The sequence below is a fragment of the Poecile atricapillus genome, chromosome 6 (genome assembly GCF_030490865.1).
Source record: "Poecile atricapillus isolate bPoeAtr1 chromosome 6, bPoeAtr1.hap1, whole genome shotgun sequence".
NCBI lineage: Eukaryota > Metazoa > Chordata > Aves > Passeriformes > Paridae > Poecile > Poecile atricapillus.
In genome coordinates this window covers 22285110-22311711 of record NC_081254.1, presented here as the reverse complement: position 1 = coordinate 22311711, position 26602 = coordinate 22285110, and the positions used below count along the sequence as shown (strand labels likewise).

General features: G+C 35.9%; 1 protein-coding gene across 3 annotated transcripts in view; it reads left to right on the top strand.

Annotated features, from left to right (window-relative positions):
- The window catches only part of PLCE1 (phospholipase C epsilon 1), a 139563-nt gene that overhangs the window by 49785 nt on the left and 63176 nt on the right, over window positions 1-26602 (top strand). For all 3 annotated transcript variants that reach the window (XM_058842127.1, XM_058842128.1, XM_058842129.1), the window contains one exon: window positions 12793-13084. In XM_058842127.1, the coding sequence (XP_058698110.1) occupies window positions 12793-13084 (292 nt within the window). The remainder of the gene's footprint in view (window positions 1-12792; window positions 13085-26602) is intronic.

The following is a 26602-nucleotide window of genomic DNA, read 5'->3' as shown; positions in this document are numbered from 1 at the left end:
TGCAGTTTTCAGTAAAGGGTCCAAATATCAATTTTTTTCTTTGTGCTGCTACAAAATTATAACACACAGCAGAACTAAAGGTTGATACATTACAAATAATATTAAGTCATATATACTATGATAATGTCTGGCAGCATTAGGTTGTGGGACTTACTCTCCAAGAAGCAGAATAAATGCATAGGAAGATAAAAGTTCCTGTTTTAAAGTGTGTAGACTGATAAAATAGGTGAGTTGTGTCATACACAGATATGACATTATACTAAATGACAAAATTGCTAAGTAGCATGTGAATGTGGGCTTTTGCTGATATATTAGTAAGTCCAGGGCATTAATTCCCTGTAAATGAATAAAATATACAGTCAGCCAGTCAGAAGCTTAAAAAAAGAATGAGTAGACAAAATGTTGAATTGCAGTCACACATTTGTCAAGCACATATTGAGGGTACAATTAGCAAAACCATTCTTACTTTATGGAATTGTTTTTGTTGCCATCTTTATTTGTTCTTAACTCTCTACTAATTTAGAGTGGATTCATGACTCTCAGCCAGTGTCTTTTTTGTATCAGTCATTTTAATAAAACCAAACTAGTGCCCAAGCTTTATATCTTACATTTTCATAAGTAGCTAGACCTCCATCGTTGCTTCATTTTGTTTTCATGTGGTCTTTACATCTTCATAAGCAGATTTCATTGTAGAAGAATGTTAGTACAGTTTGTGGAGTAATTTACGGAATATAAAGACTCAGTTTTAAAATAGGTTTTAGAAGTATGTGTCCCAAATGGAAATTACTTTTTTTCACTCTGGGATTGCCCTTTTCAGCGCCAGTATTACAACTGGTTTATATATTTAATGTAGATTCAGCATTTGATGAGATTTCTGTTATAAAAAGCATATGTAAACTTTACCCTCAACAGAATAGATTGTCCTTGATGTGACTCTCAGAAAATAGGGGCCTGGAAATTATCTCTGCTTGTTTATTCTGTACTACAATAAAGATCCATTAGATCTATATAATCTTTTAAAAGTACTGTTTTTCCCTGTTTTTTTTGTCCCTATGTTGCCTCAAGTTTTTATCGTAGCACTGTTTGAACAAGTCTTCCTGCTTATTCTCAGAAAGATGATGCTGTGACAAAACTGCCCTCTAAAGATCTTAAGAATGTACTTGTCAAATTGAAAGTATTTGGGACTTGAGTAAAATGTTAAGCTACTGCTAGAGTTTCATGGAAACATAAAATACTTTCATCGTTTTTTCATCTTTCTATAATAATTATTTAAAACAAGAGCAAACAACCATTTTTGCTTAATAGTTAACTGAAACATCCATTACAAATTTTTCTCCCTCAAGTACGTGAATAGTTTGTTACGTACATAAGAACTTGCTGCAGTTAATTCAAAACAAATCTGTACTCAGCTCTCCCAAAGCTATTGAAGAGCTCTATTTCTCATTAAGGTGAAGCTTTTGAAGTTTAAAGAATCCTAAATTTGGCGCATGTACTTACAGATAAATAAGTCAAAGTGTTTTCAGAACTGGTGTGATAGTATGAAAGAAGCTTGTAATAGGAATCTAGGTTTTATCCTTCATTTTGTGAGGCTAAGCATACACACAGGTCACTTATGCATGTAATTCAGTGTAATATAATTGCAATTTATAAAAATGATTACATTGAGCAGAGTGGCTTATGAATTTTGGTAAGGAAGCTGTTGTATATACAAAGTTTAGTTGAAGCTAATGCTAAAGTAAAATAAATCTCATGGATGACTAAACTCTAGTCCCTGGGTCTGTAACAATCCCCAGAGAATAAGGAAAGTTAATTTAAAATATTTTGTTCATCTGGTCTTAAGCCAGATGCCTTAAATTCTGAAAATCAAGCCTCCAGTGACATTCCACTCCAGTGGGAAAAGAAAGGAGAATATATACTCTGGTCCTGCACAAACTTAGTTCATCAACAATTAAGAAGTGCAGTTTAAATACTGAACTAATGTGCTTTTATTCCTTCTCCCTTGTTCAGTCACTCTACTTTTTCACTCATACTCATTCCCTTTAAAACAAGCATATTTACCTTAAAAAACATGTTTTAAATGTGTTATAGGAATTAGAACTTTTGAAAATTGCAAAACAATAGATTATCTATTTTGTGATTTTCAGTCAAGTTAAACTGAACTGGAAATAAAATTAATGAATCAATGCCCTGTGTTTAGATCTTGGACTTTGCTTCCAAAGCTCTGTTTGGAGACAGCATCAATTTTAACTTAATCGTAATATTACCATCCTTTCATCATTTTAGCAGATTTGGATGATAATCAAGAACTCTTTCAGTAACAATTACTTCCATACATTCAGTTTTATTCTAGTATACAGTTGTCTTAATGTAAGTAAGGCTATCAGTCTATATTAGGTATCTATCATCAAAGTTGTGTCATAAACTAAAAATGTGATATGAAAATTGGATGTACAGTGTTCTGCCGGACAATTATTTAAAGGCAGCAGCTGAACACCCAGTTGGAAACAAGGAAAACAGGAACTTATTTCTTTAGGTTACTGCATTGTGTATTAGCTGTTCACAGTGTCTTCACATGTTTAGCTTTTCTACACTTAGAGATGCAGCAAAGTCTTCCTGAGCAGCTAATGACCGGGGAAGATGAATAGTGTTGAAGGTACTATGTTCTTGATTCAAGAAACCAACATAAGTAAAAATGTCTTCATTGTACTGTGAGGGATTATTGTGATCACTTAGTTTTAGGCAAAATTTTTATTCTAAAAATTTACAAGATAGCCCTTTTTTATTCTTATCTTTTTGTGGGGTTGTTGTTAAATCTTCATTGTGAACAGTGATGAATGAAGGCTCCCTTTTTTTCAGTAAATTACGATTAAACATGTAATTTAAAAGCCAAGTTTGAAGTATCAATATTCTCCTGTGACTTTGGGCAAGGAATTGTGCCTTTTCTATTTCTGGGTAATTTTTTAAAAAAACCCTTTAAGTGGAAAATGCCTCTTTATAGAACAAAGTTATTTTGTTTCATGAAATCATGTTCTGTATCCTGACCTAAAAGTCTATCAAACAATTCAGTCATGAAAACTCTGAGAATTTCCTGGCCCCTATGTACTATCCAAAATAATCTTATAATTATTCATGTGACCCAATGAACCCAACAGCTGAAGTACAAGCAAACAAATAGGCATGGATTCAGTGTCTATAAAATTAGAAAATGAGAACTAGATTTCCTGTGCTAAGGAAAAGTTGCTCTTTTATTAGCTGTATGCCATGGGTAGGATGCATAAATTTTAGAGCTGTAGTAATCTGCCTACCAGTATTTTACTGTAATATTAGTTAAAATTGGTTATAAATGAAAATATTTCAGGATACAGCAAGGACATTTACATTTATTACATTTATCTTTACATTTATTTAAACCTTAGGTTTCTGACTACAGATCTGAACTATAGACTGTTTCTGATAGATTTGAAAAGATCCACCTTTCAATGTAAGTCCAGAATGTAAAGGACAATAAAATCCAATTATGAGCCTTTTTTGATATAAATAAAAACAGTGATTGTATAAAGACAGTTTTATTACATGTACTTTGTGTCTGAGCTTTAGCACATTTACTATGAGCTTGAGACCTTCTTAAGCAATTCTGAACAGTTTCTCTACTCTCAGGGATGCAGCATCACACTGATTAAAAAGAGAATTAGCCAGTTCTAAGATCTTTAACCCTTACTACTGGCTATCTTATGAATTTTAGCATGAGAGACATGGGAATGGAATAGACTGCTTCCTGAATCAGTTATGTAAGTATACACATTAACATAATATTTTTGAAGAACACATAAGGCCAGAGTTTGGCATAAGCAGAGCTATATTGAACTTTGACAAATAGATGAGATTGTAGAAAGAGGATGAGAAACCTCATGAGTTGAGACATGGTCTTCAACAACAATAAATTTTAGGTTTTTCTGTTTGGTTCTAAGATGATCAAGTTGACAGGAGATCTCAAGTGTTTTTTTCTGTACTGTATGTTACCCCTAAACCTTATTATCAGGTTATAGTTCAGGGACATGCAACTAAGCTCATCTTTCAAAGTTGTTTAAATAATCAGTTCACATGAGGGGGGATACAGCTGTTTTTAAATGTGTGAGTTCTGTGGAAGCCTTTCCTCCAATGAGAGGAATACAGTTAAGGTACAAACCCATATATATTTCTGCTTGTATCTGATGCATGTCTGGGGGTTTTGTTTGTTTTTTAGAGGAAATCTAGACTTGCACAGAATAATAGGTAAACAAATGATGCAGGAAGGGGGCTGTTGAGTTCCTGTGCTTTGAGTGCTTTGAAACAGGATTCACCTGTTTTGAATGCACCTGTCACACATCAGTATTTTGGAAATTAAAAATATGAACGTCATGCCTGTTTGAAACCTTCAGTGAACTAATTGAATTAATTTTTTTTTTCTACCTTTGAAGAAAGCAGTCTTTCAAGGATGTATTAAATAGATTTTTCAGTGTCTTCTATTAGAATTTCCTAAAATTTCTTACTTGCATTTGGAAGATTTAGTGATCCATTGTAATAGTAGTATCCCATTATGGTTTGATGTACGAAAGACCTTTCTCCTACGATGAAAGGAGGAATTTAAAATGAAAATGTTCATCTCTCTTGAATTGAAATTATTTAATCATGACACATTTAATATTCTAACATCTAAATGGTTTGAGTGAATTATTTCAGTCTTTCTGACAGTTTTAAGCATAATTAGCCTATTTTAGATAATGCTCTTAGCTACATTAAAACTTCTGAATCAAATACTGAATCAAAAATTCTGAATTTCTAAAAAAAAAAATTCTAAAGTATAATACCTGCCATGAAAAGCAGGACTTTTACAGGCTGGAGATACTGTTTTAAATCAGTGTCCCAATTAGATCACACTGCTTTTCTTTTTTCCCCATCTTCTAAATCTGTGAAGCATGTTTTTCCTTTGTAAAGGGCTATTTAATATTGTTACCTTACAGAAATAGGAAATAAGTATGTAATAAAAACCAAGTTTTGTCAAAATTGAAAATCACGACTTGCTGGAAGTTTAGACCTGCTGTTAAAATTTCTGGTCATAAATCCAAATCTCAAATTAATTTTTTTAAAAACTGCATTATCATTTCCTGGTGATAACAAATGAATAAAATTCTCCACTAAAGATACTTGTCAGATACCAGAACTGAATAGTCATGGCTAATAATATTTCTGAAGAATGTTGAACTGTATTTAAGGATTGCCTGTGCAAGATACATTGATCCTCATTAAATTCTGTTTCTGTTCTTGAAATTATCTCATCCTTAACAGGATGCAATTCATAAGAAATATTGGCTGGTGAAGTAATGCACAGTCTGTAATTGCAGTCAAAGCTGTGGAAAGTTCACAGAACATCACTTAATGAATATTAGTGTTTGGGCACATCTGTGCTTGATCGCTCTTTTGGCGGCCTTCCAGCTGCCATTGACAGTGATTTCCATGTTCCCAGGGTCAACTCATCTGTTTTCTGTGTGTCCTTTACTGCTGTGTGCCACGTTACCCAGTTGCAACTTACTGTGTAGAGCTGAACACTCAATAAAACTTGCTGTTGAGTAACTGAGCATTGTTGCTCTGTAGCAGGGTACTCTTGTCTTCTGCTCTGTCCTGACAATCTATCCACACCTTCCCAATCCTTGAATAGAGCACAAAAGTTGGAAAGGTTTTTGAGAGCAGACATTGTAAAAAGGATATTTGCAAGACAGCTGCTGGAAGGGTCAGCACAGTGTTTCTTCTGAATTGCTAGAACCTGAAGATCATTTGCAGAAAAGGAAAATATCTGGGTCTCCCGAAGTGACTGTATCACTGAACGTTAGAAAAGCTATGTGAGTATGCTGGAACAAGCATTGACTCCTATCATGAAGAGCTGCCTGAAGACCTATATTTCTTTCATATGATGTGTTCTTTCCTTCAGATGTGTAAGGGGGACTGGACAGACTCCAGTGCACCTCCTCTGCCAGTTGTACACGCCCTACCCCAGGGAGGGAAACTTCTCTTTAAATTGAGAGATTCATTCCCACTGTAAGGAGAAAGTGATAGTATATGCTAGGCTGTATCCTGGCATCATGTCCCCTCCTTCCACCCCTCATCAGTTCCTGGGCAGTGGAGGGCATAAAGTATGGTATTTACTTTTACTCGCTGCTGCAATTGCAAATGATGCAGGATGCTGCTGCAGCAAACAAATCTTGCTGGTTTTGCATTCTCAAAGCAGTTCCTGTTTTTTCTTCTTTATAATGTCCCAGGCAAAAGATGAACAACACCTGTGAGCAACACCTTACTGTGAGCAATACCACCCGCTCATGCCTTACAGCAGATAGCACGTCTGTCAAGTTCTGGGTGAAATTGTAGTGGTACATATTATGGATATGTATGCATTTCCAGGAATGCTTTCTCCCTGCCTCTGCCCCCCACTCCCCAAGACAACATAGCATTCCTCATATGTCATGAAGTACGTTTAGAATTATACCATGGCACTGTATCCTCTTCTTTTCTAGGCAATTTTTTAAAATACAGAACAGTGTTTCAGCAGTCAAGGGATATTTTAAGGAACTTTTCCATTACAAAATCTAGCATCTCAGCAGGCAAGTTATTACATTTAAGCACCATGTGAAAATACACAGAAAGATATGATCAAGATACAGAGAACACTGCTAATCCATTCCATTCTTTCAGTTTTTGCTGAATTGCATATATTTCACTGTCAATATCTTTTGACAGCTCCAGCTTTCTTGCTGATTAGTTGTCAAAACAGCCTTTTACTCCTATTTCTTGAGCACAAATGCAAACTTGCACCAAATGGCTGTATTTCAGCAAAAGCTTCAGGTGGTGGTAGTTCTTATTCTCCTGTTGGTAAAGCTGCAGGTAGGCAGGTTGCAATTGCCATTGCTTAATCTGCTGTCAGTTCTGCCTGGCAGGGCAGTTGTTGGCTTGCAAAGCCACCTGAAAGGTGATGTTCAAATAGATCTCCAAAAGCTGTTGAGTATGAAGAAAGGCATCATAATATGTAACCTTTTATTTAATTGTATTTTACTTTAATCTGGGATGGCTGCTCATACTTTGAGAATGTTGCCTGTTAGCCAAAAATGTTGGATCATGAGATGCTGGGAGAGGATCTGAGGGAATTTGTGAGTTTGATGCCAGCTTGCAAAAGTGCCAGATAGTTGTTTTTGTGTTTGCCACAGGGAGAAACTGCCACACTGTTATGACAAACAACAGATCAGAGAAGCTTGGGAGAGGTAGTCCTGATTTCAGGTAGGGTAGAGCTTTCTTCTTAGTAGCTATTACAGTGCTGTTTTGTATTTGGAATGAAAATATTGTTTCATCTTCTGCTGGGCTGGACAGCTGTCAGTCTCTCACAAATTTCAGTGGTGCTACAATTTAGAAAAGCTTACAGTTGAGTATTTGTAGTCATCCACGTAATCTGGAACAGTAAGTTGGGAATGGAATTTAATTGACCACAGGTTTTATCATAAACCTTGCCCAACATGTTATTGTAAAATACCAGAACTCAATAAGGCACATAACGAAAAATTTCATCAGCTGTTATTTGGTTACAGGCTGCTGAGTACCACCAAGAAGATAATGTTCTAGCACTCCGAATGTCTGCTGTTTGTACTCCAAACACTGAAATCACTAACCAAAATGTCCAATTTCTTGAAAGGATTTCTGAAAGCCTCACCTATTTGCTGAAGTGGACAAGACTTGTCAGTGAACACAGCTAAGAAATAGTCCTGACAGAGCAGATCTTTCAGCTGTTCACAGCATCCTCTTTGTCAAACACAGTAAAATCCCTTGGCTTTGAGCAACCTGCACAACTGTTTGAGATATGGGCTCTGGCATGCCCTCTTGAGAATGTCACATACACAGTAGGAAGAAAGACAAATATACACACTATTCTAGGGATAAAAACTGCATTCAATGTTTAATGTATTTCAGTTGAAGTTGTTACAAGATACTCATATTTTAGATTTTGAATTAAAGATTTGTACTTTAACCATGATCTTGAAATATCATTAACTAATCAGAGGGGGTATGGTCATAACCTGAATAAGATAAAGCTGAAAAAATCCAAAGTACTTCAGAAAATTAACTATCAGCATTACCTGTTTTTACATTTTTATTAATATATACTCCAAAGTGTTATGCTGGAGTGCCACTTTGGAAGGCATAAAACTGAAATATAGAGCAATTGTGCATTAATGCCTCATTCACCCAAGTTCACTTTGCCTATTAATTTCTTTCTGCCAAAGGTGGTTTTATTTTCATTCTGGACTGTGCTTGTATTCCAGGCTATAGATATCCAAATGAAAAGGTAGAATAAATACATGGAAAAGCTATTGGAATGGTCCTTGGTCATGACTTCCAAGAGATCACTGTCAGCTTCATTTGATCAATGTTAGTAAGGGTTTTCTTCTGAAAAATATGGAAGGCCAAAATGAAAAATTGCCATCAGAATTTCCCCATTGTAATGTAACTTTTCTTGGAACAGAACAAATTTGAAAAGAGCAGCATTTTCTGCGCTGTTAATTGTGTTTAGGCTTGTATGCTCTGTGAAACTTTTGTGTTTTCAAAGGAGATACTTAAATGATCTTGAACACATACTGTCTTGAGAGTTATTACTTGTTAATATGCCATTATGGCTTACAGGCATTTAAAAATGCTTTAAAAGCATGCAACAAATGCAGGTAGGCTGCTGTCAGCAGCCCTACATCATAGAAGTGCTCTATAGTTGAACAGCCAGGAAATCAGACTGAAATGTGTTGTACCTACTGAACACATACACACTCCTCCTACATTTCAGTACTTCATCTTGATCATTCAGGATATCTTGACAGATGTGATAGAGAGGATTTGGGCAGATGCAGTGAAGTATTAAAACCTCATTACACCCTACTTTCTCATATTTTTACAGTGTAGTAGCAATAAGCATAATTTTTCATCACTATTCTTTGCAATGAAATTCTTGGGTACACATATTCTTCATTATTTTAATAAAGTTAGAGAAATTAAACCTGCTGCCTAATAATGGGACATTTTTAGCCTGTTCATAATTCCAGTTTCTGGGTTTCAAAAGAAACAGCTGCTAGATGTTTGGCAATATAATAACATGCCTCCAAGTTCTAAGCTAAATACCTGAGGCAGAAGAAATATGAAAAGAGAAGCAAAAAAAGACTGCAGTAAGAGATTATATGTAAGTTTAAGTCAGAAATCACAATTTTTTTTTTATGAACTGCTATATCTGATATTTCCAGTAGAGCAGCACCCATGAACTCCAGCTTCATTTTGGGAGAATGTGTGTTATAAACTGGGCACTAAATGGCTGTGGTGTTTAGGAGTCTATGATTTCTACACAGTAAAGCTATAGTAATGTTGTGGAGAAAAGGATATATTGCAGTTTGAAATTGTGTGATGATTAAAAGAAAAAACAGATTGAAAGAGAAAAATAAGGCTACCATAAGCTGCTTGTTCTTATAGATGTTTTTAAAGATAGTTTTAATATCTTGACAAAATACGTCTGTTGTCACTGTAAGAAAGTTTTATTGCCTGAAGGTTATCAATAAGTTAGCTTGCAGATACCATTTTAAGTTACTAGAAACAAAACTGAGACGCTTTTGAAAGTAAAGTTTTGATGACTTATTGCACACATCATTAAGAGCAGAATAATCTATTTTGTTTTCATGCATTTTCCAAATATGGACTTGATTGTAAAGCTACAAGGATGGAATTCTGTCTGAATTTAGTCTTTATTTTAATGCTGATTTTCATTTTTGAGTTGGAGGACAATTTTCTCTTGTAGAAATCAGAAATATTGTACTTTGCAAGTAATTTTTATTTTCCTTTTACTTATCCATTAAAATCTTAAAAAAAAGAGAAGATAGTGAAAACTATTGAAGCCATAGTATACTTTTATTGGAATACTGGTGTATTAGTATATGGAGCTTCCTGTTTTGTCTCGTTTCTTATTTTTAAAGTGTTGTGTGTTCATTACAGAATGTTTAATATTGCAGCATTTTTAGAGTCAGATACTGTCCTGAGTTTCTTGTGACTTTCTGCTTTATATGCAGTAAGTGAGACTTGGCAGCATCAGGCTGCAGATGGTTTTGAAATCTTTAATTTGATATGTAAGGCAAAAATGAGGCTTTGGTTTTTGATGGGTAGCTTTCGGTTTAGTGCTGCATTTTACTTTTTTTGGTTTACATTAATTTTTAATTACATTAGTCATTCTTTGGTATTGGATGGATCAATAGGATCTGGATTCTGCCAGGATGAACTGTAAACCCTGGCTTGGAATAAACTTCTTTGTCTCCCAGGCAAGATTAAGTTTCCCTAATTGTCTGGTGCAATCTATCTGAAAGGTGGTTTCCCTTATCAGTTACCTGAGGGATTTGTTGCTATCCTGATTGTTTCAGTTCTCTTCATGAGCTGATAAGTGTACGTATTTTTTTGTAACCTCATCTATGTGCAGCAGAGGTAACATGCTTAGAACTTTAACACATCAAAATAAACAGAATTTGGAAATGTTGTGTGATGTGCAAAGTCTTTGGAGACAGCTAGTGCCCTGAAGTCTACTTTACACAGAAGAGATTAACACCATTATTCTATGTGTAATCTCTCCAGCAAAACACTGTCGCCTATTTCTGTCAACAAATGGTTTCTTTGCTTTGGCAGCTGAAAGAAATTTTAGTTGTGTAGGCAACAGAACATGCCTTTATAAGTTGCAGAACCCAATTTTAAAAATATTTTGGATGGTAACTGCAGTTTTGAGAAGTTAAATTATATTCATTAACTAAATATTTTTTTAAAACAAGCTAGAAAGACTAATTATGTCTGCTGTGTGTGACACACTTGTAATCCAAAGGTTTACTATTTCACAGTACACCTTTTGAAAAGGTACTTGCAGACAGTTAGCTAAATAAAAGGTCTACACACATCTTGCCCAGGTAAGGCACACTTGAAGAGCACGTTTTCCTTCTGAATTAAGGTGATGATGTGTCTGTATTGACAGTCTAAAAGTCCATAAAACTGACAGATAGCAAAGAAAAGAAGATAAAGATGCAGGTGTAATATTTCTAGAAACTTCAGACCAAACACATTTCGGAAAATATGCAGGGAGAGGGGGAAAAAGGCAGATGCCACAGCATTTCATGATGTAGTAGTGCAGTATAGTGTGGTATTAGTATAGTATTGCATTAATAGTGTAGTGCATCATGGTGTAGTGCATCACAGAAGATATACTTCAATGGAATTGAGCTATATATAACCATAGTCAACATGTGAAAGGTTTTTTTTTTATGTTAATAAATATGTCAGTGTTCTTTTTCATATCTCTGAATTACTAGTTAATGAATTATTATATTTTTAATTAAAAATTTTACTGTTTTCCCCCAAACTTGGTTATTACAAAAATTAAAGCTAACAAATATCTACCTAATATATTGGATTGTATTCGATTTTCTGCAATTTGTTTACACAGATGAAAGAACCACGTCATTGTTCATCTCTTCTGTTAGTGGAGGGTCAGATCCCTCATGTAGCTGGGAGTTGGATCCCTCCTCACTTACCTGGCAGGGTAAATTCCAGTCTCAGGGCAGAAGTGGAGGGGTGTGAGATCCCTGTAACGGGAGCTGCTTCCCTCCGTGGATCAGTGGCAGGGCACGTGTGTGTCCTGTGGGCAGGGTGCAGGTGCCTCTGACATGTGGTGTGCACAGGCTGTGCAAACAGTTTCTTATCGTTTGACTGAGCACATGTGCTTGCTTTGTAGGACTGGCTGCAGTTTCTGCCATGTTGATGGATAGCTGTATTTTGTTTATATGTGGGAAAGGATGGCAACAAGACACAAGGCATTAATGGAAAAAAACTGTCATGAAGCCATCAGCTTGTTTCTTCTGCACATCTAAGACTGGTTGGGAACAACCTCATGAGAATTGTCTCAGCACCTGTCTTGGTGACAGTTATACTGACCTTTCCCTGTGTTAATTTTTAGTTTACACTTGTAATTAAGAAGCACAGATCATTGAAACAAATTATTAATGTTAATCAGTAAGTCAGCATACAAGAATGCAAAGAATCAAGTCTCCCCTTATATACTAAATGAAGAAATTTCTTCCAGATTCTTGCTTTGATCATTAGACTCTTTTAAATAAGCAAACATTACTTAGTTGCTAAGCCACAGACTGAAGTTCATTAGTGTGTTATCACAAATACTGGAAAAAAAGTACTGAACCAATATAAGATAGAGGACCTGTGTGTAGGCTGGAACTAATGCAATAAACGTGACACCCAGAACATTTTGAAAGAGGGTTCAGAGTGATTAAAACCATTTCTATTTGCAAACCCCCACCCACTCAGCATGAAAAAGTGCCAACCCTGAGTTGATCTGGTTTTTCTGCTGCTGATACCTCTTAAGATTTTCTGGAAGTACAACAGACCTAATAGTATTATAAACAATTTTGTGCATATTCTGTATTTTAAATGTTGATGAGGTGTGTTGATATGGGGTTGTTTTAGTCTCATGGTTATCTTTAGAATGCTTTTTAACACAGATTGAAAGCCAGAATGACTTCTTACTTAAATATCCTGTTTGGGAGCCTAACCCAAAATCCTAACAAACCAGTTTTGGATAAGTAGATATTGCAGGTCATTGAACTTCACAGGAAGTTGTGTTCGTTTGAAATTGTTTTATATTCTATGTGTTATCCTACGCAAATGAACTAACAGTCCATGCTTTTGCATTCTCCACAGATCTTCAGTGCAGTGAGAGAAGAAGAGGAAGGAGCAGAAGATATTTTTGATTATATTCCTCATCTTCTGAGAAAGCTCCCAACATCTGTTACAGACTGTATATACAAAGGAGATGGTTTTTGTGTAAAACCATGTGTAACAGGTGCTTACTGTCAATATCGTGCCACTCTGCAGAGGACTGCACTCTCTAACTACATAACTGGTGCTTTACTAGAAGCAACTACATCATTAGGAGCAAGAAGTGGTCTTTTAAATATCTTTGGAGGATCAACTGGAAGAACAATGCTTAAAGGTAATGAAATTGTTTTTTTTAATCTCTGTCCACTTAAAATATAGGATGAGTTGCAAAATTATTAACACTATATAGTATTCTATAGTTTATATAGTCATCCATGAAGTTAACAGATAAAAAAGGTTTTAAGTTTTCAAATATTTTCCTTTGTGGTCACTATGTGTCATAATGAATTGCTATCTTAGTTTAATAAAGTAAAAATGCAGCTAAACTGAAAAGCATCCTATCACAAAACAAATGCCTTTTCGGAGTTTTTTTTCTCGTTGGAATCTTTTGTGCTTGCATCCAAATTTATTGCCTAAGTAATTGTTTTTAGGGTGCTTCTATGTGTAGTATTTGTCATTTATCAAGTGCTCCTGCTCATGGGCTGACTTGGTTCAAAACTAGAGAAAGGAGTGAAAGGAGGCTCTACTTGGTTATTTTTGTTGTCATTATACAAGTAGCTGTCAGCATAGCACTTGCATTACTGTTGGTCTTCTCCTGGGTCCATTGTCACTGTAGTATTGGATCATTTCAAATAACATGGGGAGTGTCTCTATGGAAAGTGCCTGTTAGAAAATGGCTGTTGCATACTAAACTTCCATACTAAACTGATCATCTTTGTATGTAATAATATCCTTAATAACAATATCCTTTAGTTTAGTCAGTTTTGGAAGTTAAACAGAGCCTTCTTGGTACAAATTCCATGCTTTGAAAGATGGTTTTGTACAGAACAGTACTAACATTATTGATTAATTTTTAATTAATGCCTAGAATATTTCAGAAGTTACTCAAGCATTTGGAGATTTATCATCATCTGATAAACCATAACAAAAGGATGTAGTATCTCAGTCATACCATGGTGGAAGTGCTGCATGTGGCTGTTATGGCTTGCTCAAAATTTTGCAGGAATATGACAAAATAAGTGCAAAATCAGTATGGTTCCTTAATTAATGTGGATATTTATTTCATTTTTAACAGACAAATATGGTATAGTTTATGGTCATGTATGTCTGTTTTATTTTTATCTCAAAAAGTGTCCCTTTCTTGTTTTAATTAGTTTCTCTCCAGGTGAATCAAAGGGCAGAGAGAGAGACACTAAAGTATTCTAAGAATAACAGGTACAAATGACAAACTTGTAGCATGTGAATGAGTATCAGTAGTACCTTGAGGAACGTTGCTAAGCCTCACATGCAGTCATTGTCTGTGAGACACAGATATGTACAGTATAGTGTCCAATTTTGGTAGGGTTTTCAGTTTTCTTTTGTTTGGTTTTTATTTGTTCTTGGGAGACAAGTGCTTAAAAAAAATAAACAGGGACATTCCTGTGACAGCTCAGAAAGCAAGGTTAGAAGAACTGAGCCATGTGCTTCAGAGCTGAGTTCTGAAACTGAAGCAGCAGCAATAGTTAGCTCAGGCCCATCAAGCTGCTGATACAGCTACATCGTTTTATGGAGCCTGAGCTAGTGAGTGCACATGTGTACTCCATGTTCCAGCACACTTTGCACTAGACTGGGGGTATTTTATGGTGACAGTATTATGTGGTGTGGTTGGATTCTGAGCCAAGGGATGTGAGACATTTAAAAAAAGCCAATATTTTGAACTAATTTTGCAATTCCACTGGTAGCCTGTGTAGACAATAGGGATTGGATTTACTGTAGTGGTCTAGGCATGATTTACTGTGCTGGTCTCTGGTGAGGAAGAGGTGTGCTGCAGCTTTAGGATGTTGACATTTTCTGGATGTGGAAGCTTCCTGTTAATTTATATTGTGGGGATGTATTATATCTGAGAAATAGTAAGAGTCCTCTCTAAAAACATTTATATAGTGTTACCTAGTGATGCGGTCAAGTCATTTGCATTAGCAAGGAACCCAACTGTATTCTGTATTCAGAGTTCTGGTCATCATTCATAGGTGTGTACCTTTTTAGAAATAGTCCTGTCCATACAGATTGATAGAGTTTATTTTCATTTGTCAGCATCCTCTGTATGGCTGGATTTAACCTCAATAATCTAACCTTATCTAAACCTGAGAAATTTTAATTCACATCAATAACTCTGTCATCAAATGTGATGGAGGATGTATCACAGGATGCAGAATGTCATGGGAGCTCTTCACTCAGTTGTTTGGAGGCATTGAAAAAGGAATATATTGATCCTGTGTGCTTTAATAGCTGCTGTTGTCTAACCCTGGTATGTGGCACCCTGTTGCCACTCATTCCCCTACAATGAGATGGGAAGAGAATCAGAAGGGTAACAGTGTAAAAATTCATTGAAAAATTCAGTTGAAGAGAGTTTAATAGATAAAGTAAAAGCTGTGTATGCAAGTAAAGCAAAAGAAAGAAGTAATTCAATACCTGCAGTCAGCAGGCAGGTGTTTAGCCCTTTCTGTGAAAGTAGAGCTCTGTCACATATAATGACTTCTTGGGAAGACAGGCACTGTAACTGCAAATCAGTTGTCAACTAAAGCGTGTTACTGCACTTCACATGATTTTCAAGACAATTCTTTAAAAGCTTCCAAAGCAGAAGTAAATTTGTTTAATAGGACCAGTCTATATCATGAAGTCTTGAAAAGATCTCAAGGGCTGTTGAATTTGTGTTTGGAGAACCTTTCCTGGACTAGACAGCATTCCACACCTTTTTCTTTCAAAATGTTTGCAATTTTTGGAGACAAAGTTCAGCACTCTCTTGCACAGTGTGTAAATTAAAGACAAGCCCACTACTTTAAAGGGGAGTGCCTACATGAATTCAAAAGGAAGACTTCTCAAAAAATTAATGTTCTCTTTAGTTATGGCTTTTATGTAATAGGGAATGAATATGTAATTCAGGAAATAGGGATTCTGCAAACAGCAAGTCCCTAATACTGGGACAGCCAAACCAGGATAGCCTCTTGGGTTTGTGTCCCTAGCACCATGCACTTTGTGAGTTCTTTGTGTTCAGTTTTTCAGGGGTTATTTAGTGACCTGAGCAATGAACCTTGCAGTCACAAGCTCCCAACTCCAGGGAATACTTTCTAAGGTTTTGCTTGGTAGCTAAGGACCTTAAATGCTCTGAGTCCCCAGGGCTAGGATGGTTTTGTGGGCAGATCAGCTAGTGTTGTTAGTTCCACAGAAGGCTTCCAAACATACCAGACCTTCTAAGCCAGAATTCCCAGTCACATGGATCTGAGACTGAGAGTTTTCAAGAAGTCATGTAGGGCCTTCTGTGTAGGAGAGTCATGTACTGGGCCTGGGGCAGGGTGCCTGCAAGCCCTGCTCTCTCAGATGGCTCACAGAGCTGTCAGGCCCCCGACTGAGGGGCTGCGACTGCTCCTGGTAGCACAGGGACAGTCTGAGAGTGGACTCCCGGGAACCACAGATGCCTGGAGTTCCCACAGCTGCTCAGTGACATTCACATCCTTGTCAGCATCTTTGTTGTTACAGAGAACATAATTTTCACATATGAACACTGAAGACATTTAGGCTGCACTGTTTTAGTATCTCTGTATGTAATTCAGAGGTTTTGGTTTGTAAAAATTTTAAATGTGTCTTTCAATGGGTTTTGGATTGAAGCCAGGTTTTTTTTCCTGTAGAAAGGAAATTCTGCTTCTTAGCCTGTTCTGTTTCTTACAAATTGATTGTTACAGAAGTTTGCTCACAGTTGTGAATGGGCCAAAACTTTAACTGGAATCATATTTGAAGGGCCAGTCATTGTCATTGTTCATATGGTGTTGACATTTTTATGCAGAAAGTGAAAAAGAATCGTGTCTTTCATAAAGTAGGAGTATGTGAAAATGTTTGTACTTTATATTTGATATAATTTGAAAGAAATGTACCCTCCACCCCAATTTAATTCTGTTTATAAACTAAGATGAAGGGAAGGAAAGTGACAAGGAGGTGTCTGAAGATGGAGCAGACTGCAAACATTTTATATCAGTATTCTTTTCCCTTTAGCATCTTCTAAAACGGATGAGTCTGATGCCACTCTCTGTGATATAAATCGGACTACATCTTCCAGAGAAAGCTTAACCAGATGCATTAGACAGACAACAGTAGGTTTTGACCAAGAACATAAGGAAACAAATTTGTCGTGAATGTGGAGGCAGACTGCATTGATCTTAAGAAAACCTGCATCAAGTGATTACCCTTTTTTGTGATCAGACTTTGCCATCTGCAAGACTGTACAGCAAACAGGTGCCCAAGTCACTGTGGCTTTTCTCACTGCTATTTCTTGTACCTTTTGCACAAAGTGTATTGTTACAATATTGGGAAAATTCCAGGATCCCTGAAGTTGGAGCAGTTGTCTGATAGCTGTATGTCAGAGTCATGGGTGATAACAAGCTTGATGTGCATAGATTTAGAAAGGCCAGCATAATTTAGCTGGTGGGTTGTGTGTGTGTGTGTGTTTGTGTATGTTTGGGCCCAAAGGTTAAGACCATCTAGAATGAGAGATAAAGCCAAATGAGCTGAAATTGAGACCTGAAAAGACAAAAATGTGTCTTAGGCTGACAGTCTGTGGTAAGATGTGTCAGGCAATGCACTATAGGAGAGGAAATCAGATACTGCAGACAGGTCCATCTGTATGTAGATAGTGTGTCTTGAGGCAAGGGTGTGAGTCAGGAAGCAAGGATTTCATGCCTGCTGTGTTGCCTCTGGGATGTAGGTCAGGAAGAGCAGGAACAAGTGCAGGTAGTCTGGTTAGGAACAGAAAGAAGAGTGACATGGCAGGAAGCACAGATCAAGGCTGAGACATCAGAAAGGAGGAGGAGGAAGATTTTGGAGGACAGCTGTAAGTCTAGGGACACATGGGACTGTCTGGAGCTGGCTGCAATGATTGTCCCTGCAAACTGGCAGGAGGGAAAGATTACTGAGGTCAGTCTCTGGACCTGCCATCCTCTGGCCAGGCCTGATTGCAGCCAAATTGGTCACACCAAGGGTAGTGGGAGAAGGACTTAATGAGGTTCCTTTACAACATTAATTTAAGAAAAACTTTCTTTAATCCAACATGTTTAATATATTACAGGCACAAAGATTTAAGTTCTTCCAGCTTAGCTTGTCTTGTCCTTACAGTTCTGTTTCCGGGATCAGTAAGGCATATTACTACAAGATAGACACATAATTAAACCAGTCAGAAGATTGAAGTTAACCAGTGTAAGTAATCTTTTATTAAAAGTATTAAAAGTATGCTATTTAAGTATTAAAAGAATTTAAAATATTTTCATCTGTAAAATTGCACCTTTGGATATAATAGATATCATACTCCAGGTGGATGTCTGTATGGATCTGGATATCCTAACCTGTGTACAGGGCTAAGCCATTAAGAAACAGAACTGAGTTGCAGCTGATTTTATATAGATTTTGGTTCCAGTAATACCAATAATACTGTGTTACTGTTTTGTTATGCTGTTGATCCTTTAACCTGCGTATCTGAGTCTCAGCATTTAGCAATATTTTTGTTGGGAGTCTATAGCTGTTACTTCCATCACAAGAAAAAAAGAAGGGTTTGAATATATAAAATGAGTCTGTGTTGTTAGAGGTTTGTTGTGAGGAAGGTAATAAAGGACATGCTGATGTCTGTGAATGAAGGATGAGAGAGCAGAAGTTTGTGCAAAGTGATGTCAGTTTTATAATCAAATTTATTGGTTTTTTTATGATGACTACTCTTCAGAAAAAAATCAAATGGGATTCTGAGTGCAGATGGTTAATCCCTGAACTGCTTATTATTGTTTGTTATTTCAAAGGTCTGAACATTTGTTTGAATGGACCTTGTAAAAGTAGTGTCCATGGGAACTTTTAAAGTGTAGAATGAAACTTTTTTGGTATGTTTATGTTAGCATGTCAATCATGAGCAGAAAACCCCAAGGACTAAAGCAACAAGATGACTCAAAAGTCATCTTTTGAAGCTTTGGTTTTAGGAAACAAACTAGGAGAGAAAATCAAGTTATGTAGGCTAATGCTGTTTTATTTCTCCCCAAACACAATTTTTTTGCTAAATTCTTAAGAAATAGTGTACAGTTTAACTAGAAGATCAAAGACATTCAGGTTTTTTTTCTTTGGGTTTTCAGATATTTGCTTTTATAACTAGTGAAAAATACTTTAGTATTGACCCTATAATGATGAGAAATGTTTAATTTGATGGTTCATTTTGTATACTTGTAGTGAAATAGCATTAATAAAATTTATATTTATAAATAAAATTAATTTTAAAGTTTTCTATTGCATCTTCATGGGCATCCTTATGTTATCATATTTAGCACGAATTTTTTTTAAAATCTAAGTGTCCTAGTTTCAAGCTGGAAGTTGGAAACAACACTAAATTGTCATTCTTCCAGTTAAGAAAGAATATGCTTGTGTTGTCAATAAAAAAATAATGGTGTGTTGGCCAGGTCCCATGGTCGTTATTCAGCAGAGATTTTTCAGACAAGACGTATATTCACCGTATAAACAAAGTGTCTCTGAGTGTACTGCTCACATTCCAGTTCTGCACAGACCTCTCTCAGACTTCCTGGGGAAATGGAGAAAGCTTTCTTGTTGCAGCATATTGCTTTTCAGTCTTGTGTACTCTAGCAAATTTCATAACTAACTTTTCAGTGATTTAGTCCTGCTGCTTGTAAAAAGTGGTGTAAACTGTGTGTAGACAAGGGTAAGGTTAGAATGAGGAAAAGGAGTGATACAAGTACCAGAGCCAGGTACTGACTATGGGGTAAAGGGTTTGGTTTCTACTTAATTTCTGAACGTAGATGCAATCTGTGAGCTATGCTGTCTTTTTAATTCCCCCTGTTTGTAATTTCTTCATGGTTAATCACATTTCTGGAAGCCTCAGGGAGGTTTTCCTCTACTTTGCCTCTCAAAGAAACTTTTGGATGGTTGCCTAAGTCACAGCCCTTTGTCCCATTAAAACTAATGCTATTGCCTTTTACTAGTTATCAGCGCTGGGAGCATAATAGCTGTAAAGGTAGAGCATTTGCTAATAAAGAAACCCACATTGTGGTTTTTGTAATGCTTCAGATGAAGTTTCCTAAAACAAAGTAATTCCATTACTTTTGGCCTGTTTAAACAACATTGATATAAATATAACTTGTACAAAAGCCTGAGTGTAGGGTAACTTACTTCTTAATATATTTAAAGACAAAAATCCAGCAGAATTAAAATCACTCTTGTTTATAACTCTGCTGTCAAAATCAAATGCTTTTAGTCTTAGCAGGATGTATGCTCATCCTTAATTTCTAAACTTCCTTCCATTTGAATCCGAGTGTTTCGGCTTTTATCTGGGGAGGTGGGAAACCTGACCTTTCAGTGAGCCAGCCAAATGCATGTCTTCTTCATGGCTTACACAAGGCATGTCAGTTATGCATTTTGCCACAGTTTGTAGCTTTAAACTGAGCAGCTGTTGCCTGACTGTTAGTTTGGACAAGTGCAGCGTGGAGACTTTCTGTGGTACTGAAAGTACCTGCTCTTCTGGCATTTTAAGAGGAATCTAAGATTCAATGGAAGGCACATTTGCTGGTAAGATTTGCCCTTCTGTGGCCAGTAGTACTGACTTCTGATTACATGCAGGAAGTTAAATCAAAGTGATAGTTTTATTTCCAGACAAGTAAATTGGGTGACGGTTTTCTAATCGTATGTTAGATCTATAATGGCTGCATTTAATAGTAGTGCTGTAAGGACACAAAACTGTTTCTAGGTGGAAAATAAGCAATATGAAATAATGTCATAACTGTGTATTTTGTATTTCAGTGTATTTGAAATGGAATGCAATTTTTCAAGTTTCTCAAATTTCAAGTAATTTAGGCAAATTGCTTTACATTTATTTGGTTCACATTGCAACTATTTCGATATTAAATCATGTTGTGGGGCATTCCTTTGTTTCTTATTCTATAAAAAACAAGTGTCTTACAAAATTGCTGGACAAAATAGGAATTTCAGTACTTTAAAAAGTACTATAACAAGGTAAGTATTTTTTTTCCTAAAGTACGTAAATTACTCAAATGTTCCAAGTTAGTAACATGTTTTTGATTGCAAATGCATTGCTGCTTTTTTCTGTAGTGAGCTTTTCTTCCTGGATCTTCAGTATACAAAAGTTTATAACTTGCAACTAATACTTGTTTTGTGGTTGCTTAAGGGAGTTTACTTTTTTTTTTTTTTCCTTTCTGAATGACATGTATGCATAGCAGCATGTAAAAGCAATGTTTTACTCCTAATTGGTCATAAAGAAACACCTGTATTTTCATGTTTTTTTTAAAGTGGCATCTGTAACTTGAATGAAGATTCATAATATTTTCCTCTGTGAAAGGAATGTCTTTTATGTGCTAACTCTTCCATTTCCCTAATCTGGCTGTTAGCTAAAGGCTATGACAATCATTCACTGTTCAATGTGATAGCACCCCATTGCAATAGGAAGGTTGTCTTGGTTGTCAACACCATTATTCTCACCTCAGTGATTTGGACAGCAGAGAAAAAAAGCACCCTGATATCAAGTGTATCTGTATTGATTGCAATGGTGGTGGTTTTGATGTCTCTGTTCAGTCAGTGATAACACATCTGAGATACCTGGAAGTATTACAAGAAAGGGAGTGAAATTTATTTTAGTTAATTTCAACTCAGACCCTGCCTTTTGGATGTTTCGTAATGTTTTTAGCTTTGATTTGAGGCAGAATGGTGTAAGCATTTTTCTAAAAATTAAGCTGATATGAGGATTTTTCTTAGGGCATAATTGGTTTAGCTTTCAAGAGGATTCATATTGACATAGTTTTCAAATGTTTAAGTATTTGCTTTTGAAATACTAGTTATGTATATAAAAGCATTGCTACATATTTTATTAATTCTGAAATAGGTAATTTGCCAGGAAGATTTATCGAGCACAAATTGAAAATTTTTCAAAGCAACTTTTCAAAGCAACTGTAGAAGAACTAGGTTACAATTTGATGCTAAAAGTACCTGTAATTTTCTCTTCAGCTTAATTTTAAGGTCTTTGCACAACTCTACAGTAATTGCATATTTTTATCTACATTTCCCACGGACTCAGTGTGACAGATTTCATGCACATTTTCAATTTTCCTTTTAAGTGTTGAGATCTTCTAGGAAAGGGATAGATCTGATGGTATTGCCTTAGGTCTCCTCTCTTTGCCCCCATCCACGGGCTGGAGTGATGTCTTCTGAGAGCATTTTTCTTTGAGGGGGGAAAAAGAATTCTCAATCTGGAAAAGCTATTGCTTCAAATGCCTTTTATTATATTAGCCTTAGAGAAGATTTGATCTGGAGTTGTTCAACTGTATTTCCTCGTTGAAATTTAAGTTTCAAAGTTTCACAGAGAAACACAGCAAAATGGTCCTGTGGAGGGCCAGAAGTTGGACTGGATGATCCTTGTTGTTCTTTCCAACTCAGCAAGTGATTCTGTGAAAAATTTCTTTAACATGCAGAATATGTTACTGAGGTGTCATAACTCTTTTAAAAGCAGAGTAGTTATTGGGGTATCATAAATATGCGTAACATATTCTACAACATATACAATATTTTCAAATAAATTGCTCTTCTTATGAGTTTCTAGAATTTTCAAGTTGGAATTCAGAAGAATTCAGATTTGAAACATCATTAATCTTTGGGACTTGATTCTGGAAATAGCTATACCTAAAAAGAATGCATTTGCCATATTTGCTGAAAAGAGTTAAGTCTGTTCTTGTGTTGGTGTAGGCACTTGGCTGATAAAATGTAATTAACATTTTAGAAACTTACTTGTGGTATCATACTTGAAAGCACCATGAAATATTTCTGTTATTATTTAAGTGTCTTGAATTTGAAAAAAAAAAGAACCTTAAAAATAGAATTTTCTTCTAGGCTTTAGGTCTTCATAATATGCAGTTCTGTAATTGCCATGAAGTAGAAGGAATCAAATTAAATCATATAGTTCATGTCTGCTTCATAAGTACAGTATTTGTGAATATAAAACCTCCTAATAGCTACTAACAAACCTTTTAAATATGCACTGAGAACAAAAAAGAAGAGATGCTGCTTCAGATACCGGTTATCTTGAAGATGGTGGTAGGATTTGCATACAAGGTCAGTGTTTGGGAGAAAAGTTTTCAGGTATTTTCCATAACCATATGTAGAATGAATTTCTCTAAAAAAGACATAAAGGAAAAATGAAAAGTAGATGTTGATTTCTTGTTTGCAAAGATAGAACTAGAACTGTGTCAGTAAGTAGGATTTCTGTTTGCTTCCAAACCCACAAAATATTATACTTCATTTTGTTCAAAAGAAACAGAGAGATCCTTCAAAAACCAAAACTTTTTTTGAACATTAAATATTGGAAAATATTTCAGAAAGCTTGAGAAGGAAAAAAAGGTTTAGTGATTGGATGGATGATGGTGCATCAAATCTGAAAACAGGAGGGCAGTAACAACATGTTTGGGAAAGTAAGAAAGCTGATAGGATTGCAAAGCCTAATGTCAGTGGAGACATTTAACTGGTCTGACGTCCTTCTGAGTTCTCTCTATTCTAAGCTCAGCAGTTGAAAGGCAGCTGTGCTACTGTACAGCCTTCTGAAGAAGCCTGAGAACTATCATGCACATGCACAGCTTTTCCCAGTGCTCATTGACACTCTTAGACAAAGAAGGGTGGCACTTCTACTTTGTTTTTGTCTGTCATCAAGGACCAACCATTTGTTCGTGTTGTGCATTTTTTCTGCTGGATTTAATTATTTTAAATCTGGTATATTTCCCCTCTTGGAATGTGCTTACATATCTACTACAGTCAAGCCTCCTCTCAATTTCACTTTATTGAAGTTATACATTTCTGATCTAAATCTCTGGGTCTCTCTATTCAGACCTGGAATAGTTTTATAGCTCTCTTTGCATACTCTGTGGTTTGTCTGTGTCTTTAAAAAATACAGGAAAGATAACTGTGTATTATTGGTGTCATCCATGGTCTATGCGGGGGGCCTGATTTTACCAGCACCACCTCCTAAAAGCCCATAGAAAAATTTTAATTTTAGCATGCCATTGTATTTCTTCAGAAGCATGCCATTAACTTTAGGAAAGCAAAACTCCTTTTCATACGCAGGATTTGCAGTTCTTATGTCTAGAATATTTCCTATTTCCAATAGATCTATAATGTATACACTAACTTGACTACTTGCTTTTCTGTTAAAGTCAGGTTTGACAGTAAAATGCTTAACTGCCATGTAATAGTTTTGGGATAATTTGGGTTGGGTTGTAATTGTAATAAAATGTGTTTTATTTTCTCAGTTGTCTTATTTTTATGCTGTATAAATAATATCGTTGACAGGGTTGGCCCTAACTCCATTTAAAACCTTAGTTGCATTACAGGTTACTGTAGCACCAGAAGGAAGGAAGTGAAGTGTTAATTTTTGCTATGTACTTTTACAGAAGGAATTAATTGCATTTGAAGTCTTCAGCTTAAGAGAGATTTCTTAAAATCTGAGGAAAGTACTAGTTTGAGTTTGTTTTCAGATGGTAAAATTACTAGCTTTCAAAGTTTTCCTGGTAGGAAAAGACTGCAAACACCCTTTCTAATATAATCTTCTAAAGCTTAATGACAAAGACACAATTCATTAAGGAGTCTTGTGACTGTTTAGAACAGCTTTTATGTAGCAAGTGCACTAATCCTGTGAAAGCCAAATGTAATAAATACTTTCATTTCTTTACAAGATAGCTCATTTCAGCAGTATAATACATACAGCTATACTCTGTTTGCTTGAACACAATCTTGTATAAAGGTATCTTTGTTAATTTACCTTATGATGCCCAAATGACTTAAATTAAACAAAAAGAATTATAGAAAATAGTTGCTTATAGAAGGGTTTAGTCTAAGCAGAATTATAGCAATTTATTAGTGAAGTTGTGAAAAAGCTTGCAAAGATGAATAAGTACTTAGAGATTTATATTTGAGGTAGGAAGAAGTAAGTAATATTGAGGCAAGTCACAGATGTTGAGATTGTTTAGATCTCTATTATGAAGTTAAGTTTGATTTAATACTTTGTGTAGTCTATTGTTTTACTTCTTTTGGCTTCCAGACATGCGCCTGCCCTGTTCTCTGCTGTCTGCTGTATTCCACTAATCCCTCTCTGGCTTAAACTCCTGCATTGTAGAACAGATTACAGTTCTAAGGCTAAATCACACAGGCTCCTCCACTCTGTAATTTAAAAACATATGAAAGAAAGAATCAAAAATCTTTTCAGGTTTGACTTTTTGGCAATTCTTGTTATTGTGATGAGATTTTTTCATTAAGCTACATAATCTTTTTGCTGTCTCAGTACTGCACATTCTTAGACTTAAGAGTTTTATTAAGCTTCTCAGCATTTCCACTGCTAGCTCAGCTGGCCATGTCTGTACTGCATAGCAGCCTTGGCTCTCTCTAAAGTGGTGAGGTAGCCCACGATCCCATTGGTCCTTCAGTGCTTGATGTAGCCACTGAAAGTATATGACTGTGCATTTGTTATGCTCTGTATGTCTGTGGAAGGACTTTGATTATATTGACCTGAGTTTTGCTGTGTATTTCTCTTTTCCACTTTAAAATGCCTCTCAGCATCCTTTGAGTTGTGCTTCTGGCAACAGCCTTTGTGATTCCAGAAACCTTGCTAAGAATAGCTGGCTAGTAGCAATACTTTCTTAAAAGAAAAATTGGCGTGATATAATACTTATGTAACATCATGATCATCCCACTTACTATGATGGGAAGTTGTAAATTCATGTTAATCCCTTATAAAAATAGCATATGAATTTTCCTTAGCTTCCCATCAGCTTGTTAAGGATGCAGGCTGTTTTACAACCCTTTTGAAAATTTTCTGGTAATTGGCATAATTAGGTGTTTGCATTGAAAGTTACCTTTCAAAATTACCTTTTAAAATTTGGAACTTGCATTCTAGAGTGAGGAATAGCTTCTTTCATTTAATTCTGTAAACTCATTGCAGAATCCTTTTCTTCACTCAGTAAATTTAGCGCTGGTAATTGGACTTTGCCAAACAGGTATTGTACTGCACTGAAAACTTGCATTCAAATTGCAAATAAGGAAAAAATGTGAGACTAAGAGGATTGCTGCTTTTCTAGGTAGAAAGATTGTTTTTACTCTTCCTGAATTACGAGGGGAAGTAGTTTGCAGAAGAAAGAGCTGAATTACTTCCCTTCTGAAAAAAAAAACAAAAACAAAAACAAAAAACCCCAAAACAACGATATGGCAGTAATTTTACTTTATTTCTCTGTAGTGAAACATTTCCCTTTTTTCAGGCTGGCTTCCTCAGTTGTATTTTAACCCTACAGGAAAAATGCTAATGTGACATATTGTGCATTTACAATACATAGTCACCAATGAACTTGAGAAAAGACTGTGTCTGGGGGAAGAGAAAAAGAACATAAACTAACACACACTAAAGTAAGCAATAAACATGTATTAGGAGAGCTATCTGTGTTTTGCCTGCATGGATCTCTTTGCATGTTGTGCATTGTAGTTTCTATCCATGAAGCACTTTCCAAATGAATTTAACTACCTACATTGGCTGACTCATCTAGAGGTCCCACAGCTTTCATCTGCTGTGTGTCTCCAACTGCTT